Source organism: Corvus cornix, chromosome 13 (genome assembly GCF_000738735.6).
Source record: "Corvus cornix cornix isolate S_Up_H32 chromosome 13, ASM73873v5, whole genome shotgun sequence".
In the NCBI taxonomy this organism is placed as follows: Eukaryota; Metazoa; Chordata; class Aves; order Passeriformes; family Corvidae; genus Corvus; species Corvus cornix.
This window is the reverse complement of record NC_046343.1, coordinates 8,416,072-8,432,298: the sequence shown is the minus strand read 5'-3', so window position 1 is coordinate 8,432,298 and position 16,227 is coordinate 8,416,072. Positions and strand designations below refer to the sequence as shown.

The 16,227-nt window shown below is 37.7% G+C and overlaps 1 protein-coding gene across 3 annotated transcripts in view; it reads right to left on the bottom strand.

The window, feature by feature from the left end:
* FAM13B (family with sequence similarity 13 member B) overlaps positions 1 to 16,227 on the bottom strand; it is a 44,909-nt gene that overhangs the window by 20,829 nt on the left and 7,853 nt on the right. For all 3 annotated transcript variants that reach the window (XM_039559518.1, XM_039559520.1, XM_039559519.1), the window contains exons 2-8: positions 13,463 to 13,629; positions 12,309 to 12,499; positions 11,652 to 11,864; positions 9,353 to 9,530; positions 8,586 to 8,730; positions 6,360 to 6,517; positions 545 to 586 (exon numbers count right to left, since the gene is read on the bottom strand). In XM_039559518.1, coding sequence (XP_039415452.1) covers positions 545 to 586; positions 6,360 to 6,517; positions 8,586 to 8,730; positions 9,353 to 9,530; positions 11,652 to 11,864; positions 12,309 to 12,465 — 893 coding nt within the window. In that variant the 5' untranslated portion in view covers positions 12,466 to 12,499; positions 13,463 to 13,629. The remainder of the gene's footprint in view (positions 1 to 544; positions 587 to 6,359; positions 6,518 to 8,585; positions 8,731 to 9,352; positions 9,531 to 11,651; positions 11,865 to 12,308; positions 12,500 to 13,462; positions 13,630 to 16,227) is intronic.

The following is a 16,227-nucleotide window of genomic DNA, read 5'->3' as shown; positions in this document are numbered from 1 at the left end:
AGGATATAGGATACACCCAAAAATTCATCAAGAACAGTATTCTTTAAAAACAGACTACTCTGCTGAGTGCCTCTCAGCCAGCTCATCCCAAATACACAAGAGGCCTCCAGAAGTCCTCCTATAAAAATCTTGAACTATTTAATCCCATTTTAACCCCGACATTGCGCTTTTATTTTCCCTCCACATTTGTACACAGAATTCCACTGAACTGTACTCAATATCAATGGTGCTAGAATTACAATTTGAATGCTATCATAATATTAAGTAAATGTACCTTACGATGTATCTAATTGTAAAACCAAAGCTTTGGACTCAACATGCAAGCACACCATGCTCTCATGCTCCTGCAGTCAACAATGCTGACAGGCATTATGTATTTCCTGCATTAGTGTTAAATGCCACCAGTGAAATCCTTCACACTAGAATATGTCCATTCACAACGGTAATCATAAAACTTACTGCATTTTTTTGAAAGGATACGTAACTTCTATGCATGCTCTAGTAAGAGCACAATTCAAACATTTTATACTTTCATTATACTTACTCTGCAGAGGCTGGCAAGATACTTATGGGAGAGATATGAGCACTGCAATAAAGAAAATAGAAGTTAATATAATGCAAAAACATCACACTAAAAAGTCTTGAAGTCAACGGAAAGCAACTTAGAAAATACTTAAATATTTCACGTGATGCAGCTAAGAGAAGTAGAACAAACATGTAAAGAACACCATGAGTTGCAGTTCCTTTATTATTTAAATGACAAAATCTTCAGGAACACCATCACAAGGCAGAAAGCTGTAGAGGTAGTAATGCAGACTTCTGTCTCTCAAGAGCCAATATTTGTTGTGTTATGAAGCTCCAAGCTCTCAGATGTGTGGTCTTTCCCATGGGAAATACTAATCATTTTGTAGTCAAACATTTCCCGACACCTTGCTTAAGAATGCAGATTTTAACCTTGCTGCCTAAAGCAAATTCCAAATTACTCTGCTTTCCTCCATAGGTTCTTCCCACTGTTGCATAATTTTGCTCTGCAACGTTCAACAGATCTGCAACACTCTCTGAGCATAGCTACAACATTTCAAGTGCAAGGCAGACTATGGGACAGGAGCCTGGCATTTGTAAAGCATCTGGAAATCTCCAGGCAAAGCCACTTCAGCCTAGAATGTTAAACTCCTCAAGGAGGGGTGGGAGGGGGAATTCAACATAACTAACACAAGTCAGTTAACTCATGTGTATGTGGTCCCTCTACAATTTTTCATTAATATGATTAAAATTTTATTGTAAATAGCATACCTAAAACTTTAGACAAAGTGACAGTAAAGAATAAAAGATGAGAAATCTACTACAGACAGCAGCGAGTTGCAACACAAATACCTCACTCAGAAAAAAGTAAATACTAATTTCAGCTTAACTTGGAGGCAGGGAGGGAGGTAAAAAAAGGCTTTTTCTTTCTATTACAGATAAAGAACCTCAAAAAGCTAAAAAAGAAGATTTTATTCTACTGTTTACCATGCAACAACACTGTTGCCAGACAAAGTTGATTTTAAATATTATTTCCATTAATGCATAAGGTAAACCCTGAGCTTGCCACTCCCCTGGAGAAATGAGCAAGTTATTACCTCTGTGAGGTACACTATCAGTTTTGAGTGGTATGAGCCTTCCTTGCACTAAAAAATGTAGACAGTCTCTCTGTTTACCCAAGAATAGTTTCAACACAGCAAAGAGTATCTTGGTTAGAACTTATGAGGTTTATTAGTAGTTCCACCACCAGAGAGAGAAATCACCTCAAGCAGACTTTCTATTTTTCCTTCCTCCAAGAAGATGAAATACAAGCAATAAAGGACTTTCAATTAAACATAAGATGATAAAGAAAGTGGTTAAAATATTTATTTAAAAATAACTATACCCGTTTGCCTTAGACACCTTGTACTCGGCCAACAGCAGAGTGCATAGCATTTAAACCCCACTATGGCACAAGTGAACAAGCAGGTACTCATAGATGCTTTTAATTTCTTTTCTTCCCTTTTTTTTTTTTTTTTTTTTTTTTTTTGTGGAAACTGGCTGACAAATGAAGTTCATCTTATGATTTGTGTGTGTGTTTGCCTGGTGAAAAGCCAAAGCTGATCTATTCCAAATGCATTGACAGAACAGGCAGCACACAACTGCTATTTCAAAACAGACACAGCTTTGGGAAATTAGAACACCTGACACAGAAGCCAGATCTTGTAGCCACTAATTTCAAAGCTACAGATCAAACAACTGAGGGGGAACACACTGGCATTTTGTATTTTTCTTACAAACAAAAAAACAGCAGGAGGTAGTTTACAGCTTAAGATATTTACATTTCATTTGTATTTCCATGCACAGAAGCTCAGCACAGCCCTACTACCTGTACAAAGTAGATTTGCTGAGAAACATATTTTATATTAACAACACTTGAAATAAAAAATGAAAATATGAAGCTGCAAGTTTAGCTTCATGAACAAGGTAAGAGAAAAGAAGCATGATCTTGGAAAAATACCCCAGTAATATTTCAAAATATGAAAAATGTCGTTTTAAGTACCTATCTCAGTAAGTTCTACAAAAGTTGCATTATAAAAGGTATGCTTGTATTCTAAAGGTACAAATACATAATTGCGTAGATTGAAACCGATTTACTATTAAAATAGTCACTCCTAGGACAAACTGGGAGAAAAAAAATGAGGCAATCAGAGCACAGAACACTGCAACACCCTAATTGCAGAAGAAAAACTCAGTCAAGGACACAAGTACAAACACTATTTATAGGAAACTGTGATGACTTGAAATCCTTTTATTCTACCACTTGAGACAATGAGGAACTGTGTCAAGAATAGGGAGACTCAAACTCATCTCCAAAGAATCCAAATGATTTCAGACATGGTTCACAACAAAATTTTCCATCCTAGTGTGTAACCTTCAGCCCCCAGCACAGGATGGTTCTCCAGGTGCTTTTACTCAACACCTTTAGGAGCATTAGAGGTACTCAGCAAAAGCTGTGCATAAATCAGCAGTATTACAAAGCCTAAAGAATCCTCTTACTACATAAAGAAAAGCTAACATTTTCAACTAATCACTTTAGCATTTAAGCACTTTCTGAAACAAATGTGACAATCTTAGGCGAAAAGCCATTACAACTTTTGAGCCCACTACCACAGTTCAAGGATACTTTTTAAAAGCTGTAATTTATACTGCCAGACAGAGCCTTAACGCAGCATGACACAGCAAGACACAGAAAGGTAAACATCTTTGTTTCATAATGCTAACTCCCTCCTGAGAATCCCTTCAGCACCGGCTCCCTACCCATAAAAGGTCCCGGCAAAAACATACCTTGAGTAGGAAAATACATTAACTGGAGATAAAACATGTCCAAGTTTTCCTTGGTAATTTCCTTACCGTACACAGATTCTTATTTCTCATTAAAATAATCAGTTGTGACATTATTTCATTTCCTGTCTCCAAACTACATCTCATCTCACATAATTTTAAAGCCTTACTTGCAATCATATCAAAACGACATTTTCCTTTCATATATTACCTGTGCAGCAGAACTTTGCAGGCCATTCTGATTATTTTTGCTATCCCAAAAGAGCACTTCATGTAAAAATGCTTCATTTGGAAGCCAGCAAAGCGTGATGTGGGCTGCTGGCTGTGCATGCTGCTGGCTGGGCTCCGGGGGCTGCCTGCGAGCCGGCACCTCTGGAGTGCTGCACTAAACCCTGCAGTCTAAATAGAAATTGACTGCAACATGAGGTCACTCCTGACAATAAGCTGCCCAATCAACACTTGAAAGCTCTCCTAACGTGTTGTTTACAGATTTTCCAGGATGGAAGGAGGAACAAGTATTTGGATGTTAAAAACAGCACTACATTAAAATAATAATGTATTTCCTAGCAATTTAGGCAGCTCTTCTCTTTGGTCAGCTTTACCATGCATTTTGTCTCCCTTGGTGGCTGTTAATATTATCACTTGTCTCTGATCAGAGCTAATTAAATCACAAAAGGGTTAACAAAAATATCACAGAAGCAGTGAGGATGTTGCCCTTGTCACTGCATTTAGTAGAAACAAAGCAAACTGTTTATACAGCTTACTGCCTGTCATATCTCATATTTTTACACACAAAATCTTGAAAAACCCAAAACCAAAGAGTTTTTATATTAGGCTTCTAACTGACAACATTTGAGATGAACTGTCCAATTAAAGCAAATACTGCCTGGCAAGGCTCAGGGATGAAAACTTTGGAATAATGACAGAGAAGGATTTTAAAGTACTTATTTCAACAGCATGTCTTAAAATTCAGCTGCAATGCTGAGTCAGTAGTTCTTTACTCCAAAAGTCAGGACAGCAAAAAGAAAAAGAGCCGTGGGGAAAAGGCTTCTGGTAAAGGAGAAGTTTCCTTTATGTGCTCACTGCCAACCTGTAAGCAACAAATGCTCCCTGCTGGGTAACGGGCTCAGAGATCACTCCACAGGTTTATTTAGAAATACCACTTTCAAGCAGTCACTAAATCAAAGTGCATTAATGATTATCCACATTCTTACAAGATCTCTAACTCAAAGTCAAATTAACACCACGCAGTGTAGGAAGGTCATAGGTTTCAGCAAGAACAAACAGAATGAGTAGAAAAAAAGGTAGTGAGCACAATTAGAAGCAAGTTATAGTCCAAATAACAAGGAGGAAGGTCAGATGCCCCGCTGTACAGATCAAGATAAACAATCTCTTCTACTTCTCTCCACAGAGAGACCAAAATACACAGATATTTTGATCCCAAAATCTGACAGCAAAAAGGCAACAAAACCTCAGGTTAAAGAACTGCAAGAATCACGTTTAAGATCTAAGTCTCCTCCTCCTTCCTGTATAAGCTGCCACAGGCTCTACATCAGGACAAAGATAAATAATCCAAGTAAACCTGCATTAACATTTAGTTTCTTAATTTTTTTTTTCTTTTTTTTTTTTACATCAAGAAACTAAGATCAAAAAAAGGCCAATAATGCATACATAAAAGCCATTAGGTTTGGGAAAATATTTACAGTATTCATAGTGGTTAAAAGTTTAGTAAAGAACACTTTCTCATTCCCCCTTTTTTTTTTTAATGTTTCCTGTAGTTGTTCTGGTTTTACAGTCAAAATTCTCCTTCTTCTAAAGGATTCCTACTTATCCTTCCCCACAAATTATGTAAAATGCCAACCATAATTAATGCCTATTCATTTTTAATTAACCTTAAACATCAAGTAAAATTGTTTTTTTCTTCAGGCTATCCAATTTAAACTCTCAAACATGTTGAGTTTGTCACTACTGCTGTGTTTACACATTCCAGAAGCAACCTAATACCTGTGAATAGTTAAACTGCAACTTTTTAAAAATTTAATTCAAACTAAAAATAAGAAGCTTTACTACCAATAAAGATATTTAACTATTAAAATATAATTTAAATTACAAAACAAAAAAACATGGTTCTGTCATTATTTGATATTTTACAGCTTCTTGCCATGGAGTAGAATGAAGCATGCAGCCAGCAGCTGAACAGATTCCAACCCAAAATCCACATTCTTGAAACTACCCATTCTTAGGCAGCAACTTACTTGTGATTTTCCCTACATTTCTTCTGCTTTTATTATTTTTATTATAGATTCCTCCTCACTCCTCCCTACAAGTTCTTACATGCAATGCCCATACCAAACACATGCTGTAAAGGGGAAGAGGTAAAATTCACCATCTGTAGAATGTAAACTCTAAGTACAAGTAAAGCATATCTAAAAATAAAACCTTGTGTACTACAAGCAAGTAAAATATAAATCTGTGTACTACAAGCAAGCACCGATAAGCTCTCAAATGAAAGTATGATTTTATGTTTAGGCATCTCTTTTACGAGAATTGCTCTTAAAAGCTGACTCCCCCTCCAACATTCCTGCCTATATGACATTTTGCAACTTCCAAACCTGCCCACAGCTCTCTACCAGCATGTGACAAGAAACAGTCCTAGGATTTCCCATTGGAAGGATGGTACAGAACACGCTGGAATCTACCAGTATGCAGATTCTTCTTATTTCTGCTATAAAATTTATCGTTTAAATACCACTTTACAGTTTCACTAAAATATGCCCTTTTTACCTTTCCCTGCATAAATCACCATCTATAATCCAATCTGAGTTCTACAGGCATTCCTCTGCTGAATTTGGAAACAGTTATTTTAACCCGTATTTTACTATTGGAAGAACTGCACCTGCTTCTAAAACTTCAGTTTGTAGACACCAACACTTAAAAGTCTGACAGTTTCTCTCTCTGACAGAATAAATTACAATCCAAATTTAAATCCAAACTCCAAGGCAGAATCAAGTTACCTTGTTGATGCTGTAACATTCCGGGAATCCGAGAGAGTCCCTGTCATATCTAGATGCACCACAGCTGGCCTTTCAACAGGTTTCTCTGTGCTGTCTTCTGGAAGTTCTTCCGACTGCTCAAGCTTTACATCTTCCTCTTCTTCCAAGAGATCATTGAGCTAAAAAAGATTTAACCAAAGTCAATGGATTGAAAAGTTCCTTTCAAAAGGTCCAGGGAATTAAAAGAGCATGAAAGGTACGAAAGTAACGTGTAGTAGGGGAACACTTCTCAATTTTAGGAAAAAACAGGCACACTAGACTTGCTTTTATGTAAAACCATAAATTCTACACCATTAAAAAGTTGCTTTTGAACACTGGACAAAAACTGAAAAGCAAGAAGCACCTCTGATGCCATAAATAAACACAAGCAGAATGAAGAAACAACAAAATCCCAACCACACTGAAATCATGAACTACAGAACCTTTCTTCTTCTATGTCTAAAACAGATAATTCTACTCTATTCCACAGGTAGCCTTATTCATGTATCAGAAGCATTTTCAAACCCTCCTAGGGAAGGCAATACAGAAGTCTATGAAGCCAAACTTCAAAGATCTGAACGAACACTTAAAAAGTTTCTGTGCTCTTGTCTATTTTTGTTTCTTTGTTTCCACACACAGATGTTTTTACTGAAGCAGCAAAATGCAGCCAATTCAAAAGCAAAACAATATAGCCAACTGGCAACTCAAGACAGTCAACTTCATTTTTTAAAAAGCAACTACATCTAAAACATGAAAAGATAAAGAGAACAAAGTGATTCTGTTTGACTTCCAAGTTGCCTCTGTGATTGATTACTGATCTCCCAATCTTGCAAACCCAAAAATTAAAGCAGCAGCCTCAAGAAAATATGTTTTATAGAATCTATCACCAGTGTAAAACAAAAACACAAAATTAAGAAGAATTGAAACTTCAGAAGTTTAAGATTACACAGAAGGCAGAAAGGAGATATTCGTTAGTTTTTAAAAGGGGTGTATGTTATATGGCACTACATTCCAGGCAAGAAATGTATTTATCCCTGCTTTTCCTCTGCAATTGCAAGAGGATGTGCCAGTGAAGCAAAGGCAAGCCCACCCACACACTGGGGCAGCTGCCAACGGGGCTGTGCCCAGCGGGGACAGCGGCCCTTCTGTCCCCACTGCACCGGCCCCGACAGAAGCGCACTGTTGACATCTGGTGGAGACACCACGAAATTAAAGGGACACCCCACCAGCCCTCCAACGAAGGGAAAAAACAAACAAAACTAGACACCAAACAGACTTTGAGTTTAGGAAACCCTTTTGCTGAAACATATAATGAGGCACAGCCAAATCAGTAATTTCAAAGCATGAGAGAGAGCACAGAGCAGCTCTGGTTTACAGAGCAGTTATCCCAACTCAGCAGCAGCCCCCAGCCTCTGGCTGCAGGAGTCACAGCCCAGCTTTGCTGAGCAGCTCCCTGCACGCAGCAGGGCTGTGGCAGCCCTCAGTGCCAGACATACCCCTGCATGGAGCTTTGCAGAGCTGCAGTGCTTGCTCAAGGAGCTCACACAGCAGACGCTGCTCACTCTAGAACCTGCTGCCCATGCCTGGCAGACCAGACCAACATCTACTGCAGGGAAGAGGAAGCAACCAACTGCCCCAGTACTTGCCTTACCTGTCTTGCTAGAGGAGGGGTTTGTGAGATAGGCTTTAAAATTCAGTACTTCTTGTTACCTACCTTAGCAACTGCTTATTATTTATCCTGTTTCTTGTTTACAGAAAATACATCATTTTCAAGTCTTAGAATGAGAAACACCATTCAAAAACTTTGGCACAGGAAAGCACCACTGATAACATCAAGTGGAGTGCAAGACCCTGCATGTTCCTGTAAGACACACCTAGAAATACTCTTGACCAACAAGAAAGTCATTCTTCATTCGATCAAAAAACAGTTCTTCTTTCCTAAATTGGCAATTTTAAAGCTGTTTACAACAGTGTCTCTCTGTTGGGCAGGATAACACTGTTGGTTTAGTCCGTATGTGTTTTTTAATCTAGCACAGCTATGCTTATTACAAAAGCATTAAGAAAATTAAGAAAATGCCGGGTTTTGTCAGTTTACAAGAAACTTCTCAAAGTCATACTAAAGAAACTGTATTTCAATATATCTTTCATAAACATAAATGTGTAACAGGCAGTTAAGTGGTAACATATTGCCATTCAAAATATTCTTACCTGCTCGGTTATTGAGCTTAAATCATTAGTAGATGAAAAATCTTCCTCTTCATTTTCAAAAAACTCATAGTAGTTCTCCAGAAGTCCTGCCATTATTCTGCTAACTATTTCTTGTTCTTTCAGATCCTCCACATCTGTGTAAATGCTGAAGATTTCAACACTGTTTTAGTTTAAAAATCTAAATCCCACAGTTCCTCAAAGAACACCTCTGAATGTCTTCTATGACTAAGTGCTACACTTCACAACATTATCCCCTATCCATTCTGAACACACTGAATTTAAAGCATGCCTTCACACTACTGCCTTATAAAGCTTTATACTATTTTATATTTTACAATAATGAATTAGCAACTATTTAGTCAATTAATTTTTCATGAGGAATATTTAAAATTCAAGTATTTTCCTGTGGTGAGGAAACAATAGTATAAACTGGTAGTTTAACAGCTCCTCCCAGAATTGTTTTCTTGCTACAAATAGCAGTCTTACATATTATCACTAAAATATTTCAACCTCAGAATAAATACAGTAATGCAACAATCAAACCAGTGGTTTCTCACGCCACAACTCATAGACGAGCTGCTGTTTAATTCTTAGCAAAAATTGTAAAACCAAACTGGGGTGAGAAAGTGGGTGGAAACAGAATGATTCTGCCTGAAACATATTGTGCACTTTGTTACTGTTGCTCACAGGCCAGGAATGACTTTAAAGTACAGAGAGACACTCAAATTCCCACAGAAACACTGAATGAACTTTTATAATTAACTTACTGAAAAACATCCGGGCCAAAGACTGCAGCTAAAGAACTTGCTGACCAAATTTCTTCATGATGCGATGCTACGTTAGCTAAAAATTTACACAGAAACTTTAACAAACTGTAATTAACAGGTGGAAGCTGCTGCAAGAGGAACCTCAACTTTCTTCCAAATTCATCTTCATTATTGTAATCTGAAAAAGTAATAAAAATATTTTAATCTCAAAGAAGATATCTGCTTTTTAATATTTGATACTGATCAGCTTTTTTACTATGACCATTACTTACTTCTGAAAGTACAAGTAATTTGGTCAAACCACAGCCTAAAATGTGAGAATTGACTTGCATTTGTTCAATATTATCCACCACATTCTCTTCTGCACATTTTCCCCAATTAATGCTCACTCAAATTTCTGATTTCCGAGGGCAAACTTTGCATGTTTTTGTTTTACCACTGTTACATCACAACTGCTTTGAAGAAGAGCTCTAGAGACAACAACAGCTCCAGATAGTGACTTAACTGCCATCAAGTTAAATTCTTCTGGCAGACAAGCCACTTTGACACCTTTTCCTCTACAAGCATCCCATTCTCACCACTCTACTTGCTTTTATAATACTTAACTGACAAATCCAAGCTATCTCAATGCAATCATCTTTACACATGCTTAGTTCAAAGCTTACTGATTCAATTTCAGATCTCAAAAAGGGTCACCATAAAACCTCCTCATTCTCACCCCACTTACCTATACTCTTCATCGAAGTATGTCCCCATAAAGCTCATTTGTTACCTCATCTGCCTTACAGGCAGCAAGGTTCAAAAAGTTTACAGCTGTTTATACCTAACTGAGAAATTCAATATATTGGAAAAGAAATGTCAGGAAAGCAAAATGGGAGAAAAATTGATAGAAAGAGGCCTCCCCTTCTTTCTCAGACACTTGAAAACTCTTCTAAGATCAGTTAGAGAGGGAAAAGTACGTTTGAAGATGATGAGCCATCATTGCCTCTCTAGATGAGAGAGCAGAGACATCCCAGTCCTTAATATCAAAGCAAAGAGTGAGTAAATTCCCTAAGAGCATGTACAGGAACACTAAGCAGGAACTGTACAGGATTTCATTTGCTCAGACACAGTCAACATCTACAGCAGCTGAATACAGGCAACCAAGCACATAAAATAGTTGTTTCAACACATAACACAACAAAATGAACATTCCATTGACAGTTCTTACTGTAGAAATGCATTTTGGAAACAGAACAGAAAAAAAAGACTTTTAAAAGTACTTTAACAATGTAGACTTTTAAAAAGAAAGGGAGCACAGAGAGGTGATAATCAAGACCACTTTGAACATACACATCTCCATGTTTTGTCTAACCAACCCGAAATCTAACAAATCTGAAATTTAAGTTCTAAACAACCAGAGACCAAAAGGGAGAACGTTCTTACCCTCTAACTGAAGTCCTGAGGCACTGAAGCATGGATACACACTTGTGGGACACATGGCCTAGTGCACTGGGACCACCACATTCACAACTCAGTGACTCAAATCACCTGTCTTTGAGGAACCACCTGCCTGCAAAGAGCTTCTAACATGCACAGAGGCCACACCTTGCTGTATAAGGAAGCTATCCTGAGGACTAAGCCTGACCTAATGATATGGAAGAACTGCTGAAGAGAGAAAAGACCAGAACTAACATATGGGTCAACAATTACTACCACCTTCTGCATTTCTTTAAGCAATTCCACTGCTTCAAATGCAGCTGATGATGTAATTCTGGAAACTAACTGAGATATGTCTGTCAGACAGGCAAAACCCAATTAGAGGAAATCAGAAGTCTAATTTTAGCAGCTGAAAACACTGTTTAAGGGTTTATGTGGTTTGATTTCCTTGCTACAGATAACTTTCAATGCTTCTGAAATAACTTTTACACTTACAAAAAGACAGTAAAGACAGTAAGCTGCAAGTTTAAGCAAAGGTTCTCCACATTTTTAACAAAAGGGAACTAAACGGGGACTTGCAGGACAGAAAGAATCCATATGTAAACCCATCCACAGTGATCTACTCAAAGACGGGAGGAAAAAGCCAAATTTCACACTAGATTTTACAGTCATAGAAGGGAAGTCTGCTGTCACACTGAGTACACCTCAATCCCATTTCCAGTCCTGACAGATAACATTGCAACCAAAGCACACAGCAGTATTATCATTATTACTACACAGAGCACCAAAGACACCTTAGTGCCACTACAAATCTCAATTCAATACTGGGTTTTACTCTTAAAATCATAAAAAAAAACATTGAATCAAAAATAGTTATTACCTTGAGAAAGTTGCATCAAATGTATGTGCAAACTGCCTGGAATAACTGGCTCTGGAAGTTCTTGAAGAAAAAATCTAAGAAGGCTAATAGCTGAGGGTACATCTGCTTCTTTAACCAGGTCCACATCTTCTCCGTTATCATATCGTTGCCGGAGCCACTCCACTGTCTCAGCATTCCCATTGACTTGGAAAAGTCCTTCTTGTTCCAGACCCCCTGAGTTAGAAAACAAATTGCAGAAATAAACCTTTAGCTCCAGTATGGACTAATACATCAGAAAAATACTGATAATCAGATACGCACAATTTCCACACTGATTGAAACATTTTCTGAACAACAGTTTTGAAAGACTTCCAGCAGTTCTCTTCCGAACACACACAGTCTTGTGCCAAGGAAACAATAAAATAACAAGGGAAATGTTAGCAGTTCCTAAACCACTGCATTTCCTATCAGGTGCCCTGCTGAGCTGACTGCATCACTGTTTGCTAGAAAACAGTGATAACCATAACAGAAAGAGTAAAGAAAGGAAGTACCTGAAACAACCAAATCACACCCAATTGAATAATTAACTTCAGAAAACAAGTACTCTTCAAACCCCACAATCTATTCTGTAAAATAACGTGAAATACATTATTTTAAATACAGCAAGGTAATACATACCATGTTCCTCAATATAGTCCACAACATGGCGGACTATGAATGGAACCTCATTGTCTGGTTGCCCTTCTTGCTGCAGCTCATCAAGTGGAATTCCAAATATTTTGTTAGCAAGAACAGAGTTGCAGTTACTCAAGGAAGGGGAGGAGCTCTTCCTCATATCTTTTTGCAGCCAAAAATCAAAGCTGTCTTTTCTGTCAATAGAAGAAATTAAAACCAAAATCTCACTTCAATATATGCTGTTGAAAGCATTGATCTGTAACACAAAGTGTTTTATTTACCTAATGCAAATACTCTCTAGTCTGTCTCCATCCATTCACTGATTTAATGGACAGTTCTGTAATGGCTCCAAACACAGCTAACTCAATAAAATGACTATCACTGAGGTGTTCTGTCCTCAACAGAGGACTGAGAAGAACGTATAGAGCAGCAAAGAAAATACAGAAAATTCTAGTTACCGAATTTCTAATTAAGTTCTAAGGTACTTTGGTAGATTCTTCCGTACTTTTTCTGGCAGCATTTAGTAGTCAGGCTTTCAGAACTCAATACAAAAGCTCCTCAACAGGAAATGAAACCAATGGATCATACCAAACCAAAACCCCAAGTCTCAATTATATGAAATGATTAAGTATTTTGTGATACACAACTGCACTGCAATAATTTTAAAATCTATTTGGCATTTTCTGGTCTACATAATAAAGCTTTCAACACCTGCATCAAATTAAAATTTTTACTGAACAGAAAACCCCCAAAGCTAGTTTCTAGATGCTCAGTGATACCATTCTGTCATGCAGAAGCTCAAGCTTCACTTGCAAGTCTTTGCTTGATAAAGGATCTAGATAGATAACAAAGGGCAGTGTAAGTCAGTCAAGCTGTTACCCTGTCAAAACCAAAATATTTCTTCTAGCAAAGAAAAAACTGTCCTTTCAAAATAAATAACAAAAAGAAAAGAAAACATACTTGCTTAAATGCAAGCAGTCACTTTCACAGGGGCTGGCACACACAGAACACGAAGTACCTGCTGTTAGTCAAAGCACTGCAAGCAAACTAAAATTCTCTGTTTACTAATAGGTAAATTCTAACAGATTAGACATTCTGAAATCCATACGTGTTTTTCTTTTTTTTTTCCCCCCAGTAAAACAAGTTAAGACACCCACCTCAGAGTACTTATACAGCCGAGTTTGAAAAACGCTGTCTGCGCCAGCTGCCCTCACTGACCAAGCATTCTTTTGTCATTTATGGTTGTTTAAGATTATGGCAAAAGATCAGCCTGTAGTTCCTCATTGAAGAATAGCAGAACTCGATCAGTACTTCAGCAGTTAATCTGAAAATAAGGAAAATATTATTAGATCATAAAGTTTTCAACAGTTTTAAACTCGGTCACGAATCTAAACATCACATTAGAGGAATTCTTGTCAAATCATCAGTTTCTGGTTCTGAACAAGAAAAGCATAAAGACCACATTAGCACAGCTTATGAGAGAGCCCCCTAGAACAGCAAATCCCTTTTTTCACTCACAAGTTAACCAAACCTGAAGCGAAAGTTAGCACGGGACATCTAAGTCTTAACAATTAAGAAATAATTTTCAGACTCTTACAATCCTCTTCCAAAGAATCAAGGAGGGCTAAGTAGGTTACACAGACTGTTTTAAAGTACCTACCATGCTAAAATATTTAATGGCTATGAAATTTTTAGAAGGATCTCAGGCACGGGTTTCATGCAACATCTTTAAACAGCAAGACCAAAACCAAAATCCTAACTAAGGAACATCTAGAGTCGACCAGTTTTTGGTGGTACTGATCATCTTTTCTAGGAAGTTGACAATGTGTCCTAACTGCCAGTTCAAAGTCCAAGTGATCATCAGATCTGGATACAGGAAGCAAAATCCCCCAAGTCAGATTCCATAGAACCACCCACATTTTTGCCACCTTTTATTTAGAATCCAGAATATAGGGACATTTTCCGTGTTCTCAGCTCTCAAAATAGCTACAAAACCACATTAAATTGTCTTTATGGTTTTCTGTGGTATTAAAAATTTAAATTGCAGCTTCATGGCACAGTGGACCCAATGTAATGCCCAGAATCAGTCAAAGGGTCACCTCAACCCCTTGATCTCACCCATTACCTGCTCTAAATAAACTCAAGCAACTGTGACTGGGCAAAACAAGCTTGCGACATACACACTCGCATAACCACAACACACATCACCAAAACTAGACAATAAAGAGGCTTTCCCCAGCTTCAAAGTGTATTCACTGAAACCTTCTGTTTCATAACTGGAGATTGATATGACAGACTGGAGACAAGTACCTTCCCTCCCTTTGTTCTCCCACATCAGCTCTCGCTTCTGTTCCACATCAGGACAAATAAACTTCATCTTCGTTTGCAAATTCCTGACAACCAACCCCTCTGGTTTCAGTACCAAAATGCCAGACCATTAGCCTATCACAACAGGAACCCAGAGTACTTCCAGTAGTTTGAATAAAGCAGTTTTCCTGCTCCCAATCCCCCCCAAACTGCATCCATGTGCTAAGGGAATTGGTCATAAGCTCTATATAGGACTGCTTCCACCTCCTCAGCATTTTCTTGCATTGAGGCCTAGAGCAAAAAATATTTCAGGCTTAAAATTGTTTAAATTGTCTCTGTCTATTGCCTTATATTACACACAGGTTGTAAATCTGTTACATCTCACCCAAGTGAATGAATACTGGTCTGAGATCAGGACTCCAGGTGAGCTGAGAATGGAAAATGAAGGGTTATACTCCAGTCAACGGGTTTTATTTTTTTGGTTTTTTACCATCCTATTCAAAATTGTTATTGCAAATTCTCGGTTACTAAAAGATCCTGCCATATTCCAACAGTGAAGCAGCTGCAATTCATGACCTTCCTATAATTTATGAAGGCCTTGTACAATCCTTTTTCTGTTTGTTTCAGTATATTAAGTGAAAGTTAACATAATCTTTGCATGTAAGTAGATTTCAATCAATCCCAATATAACATGCAAATTTTAAAATATGAAGTTGCACACAGTCTATTTTCTCAAGTTCTACCAAAGTCAGCCTGTCCACAATGAACCAGAAAACCTCACACTGGCCAGCTGTGGGGTTAAGGACAGCTGGGAGAAAACCTTTGATGGATCTGCCACAATGCTTCAGGCTGACTTGCTAAAACCAACAAACAAACCTTCAAAACAAACATCACCTAATAAAAAGACCAAATTAGAAGTAACCACTTCTTTATAATACGGCACCAAATGAACAATCTTGAGGCTCAGCTTTCTCAGCAGAGGCAACTTTGTGCTCAGTTCACTGACATGAAAGCTCAGCCACTTTTGCCAGGTGCAGCAGATGAACAGGCTGCCTGAATATTAATTTCATTCAGGAGGCATGAAAAAAAGAGAAAAATACAGACTTCTATTTTAACTGGCTTGGCAACGTAACAATGAGGTTGAAACAGCCTGGTTGTCTCATTGTAGAGCAAAACCGGATTTACAACCAGGTTTATACTTTAAAGAAAGCTTTATATGGCTTATTATCACCTAGAAAAACTAGTGAAAGCCTCATTTTCACCCTCTCAGATACACGTACTTTTGCACACATTTCAATATATCATTAGAGGCAACAATTTATTTTCAGAGCATTTTCTGTCTTTTCCCTTTTAGTTCAGGCTTTGGTACCTTCACAGGCTGTAATACAATTAATCTGACATTTACCAAATCTAGAAAGAGCTACAAACTCTGGAAGTTATTCAACTTCCAGTAAGTTTTATTTCCTGCTATTTCCAACACTGTAAAAACTGTTAATAATTAAACATTTTATCTCCGCTTTTTATATGGATCAAAAGCTTCCCCACTTGCCCTCCCTTGACTCAGGAAGTGCAGCACTTCGCTGCAAACACATATGAAAACTAGGACAAGACATGT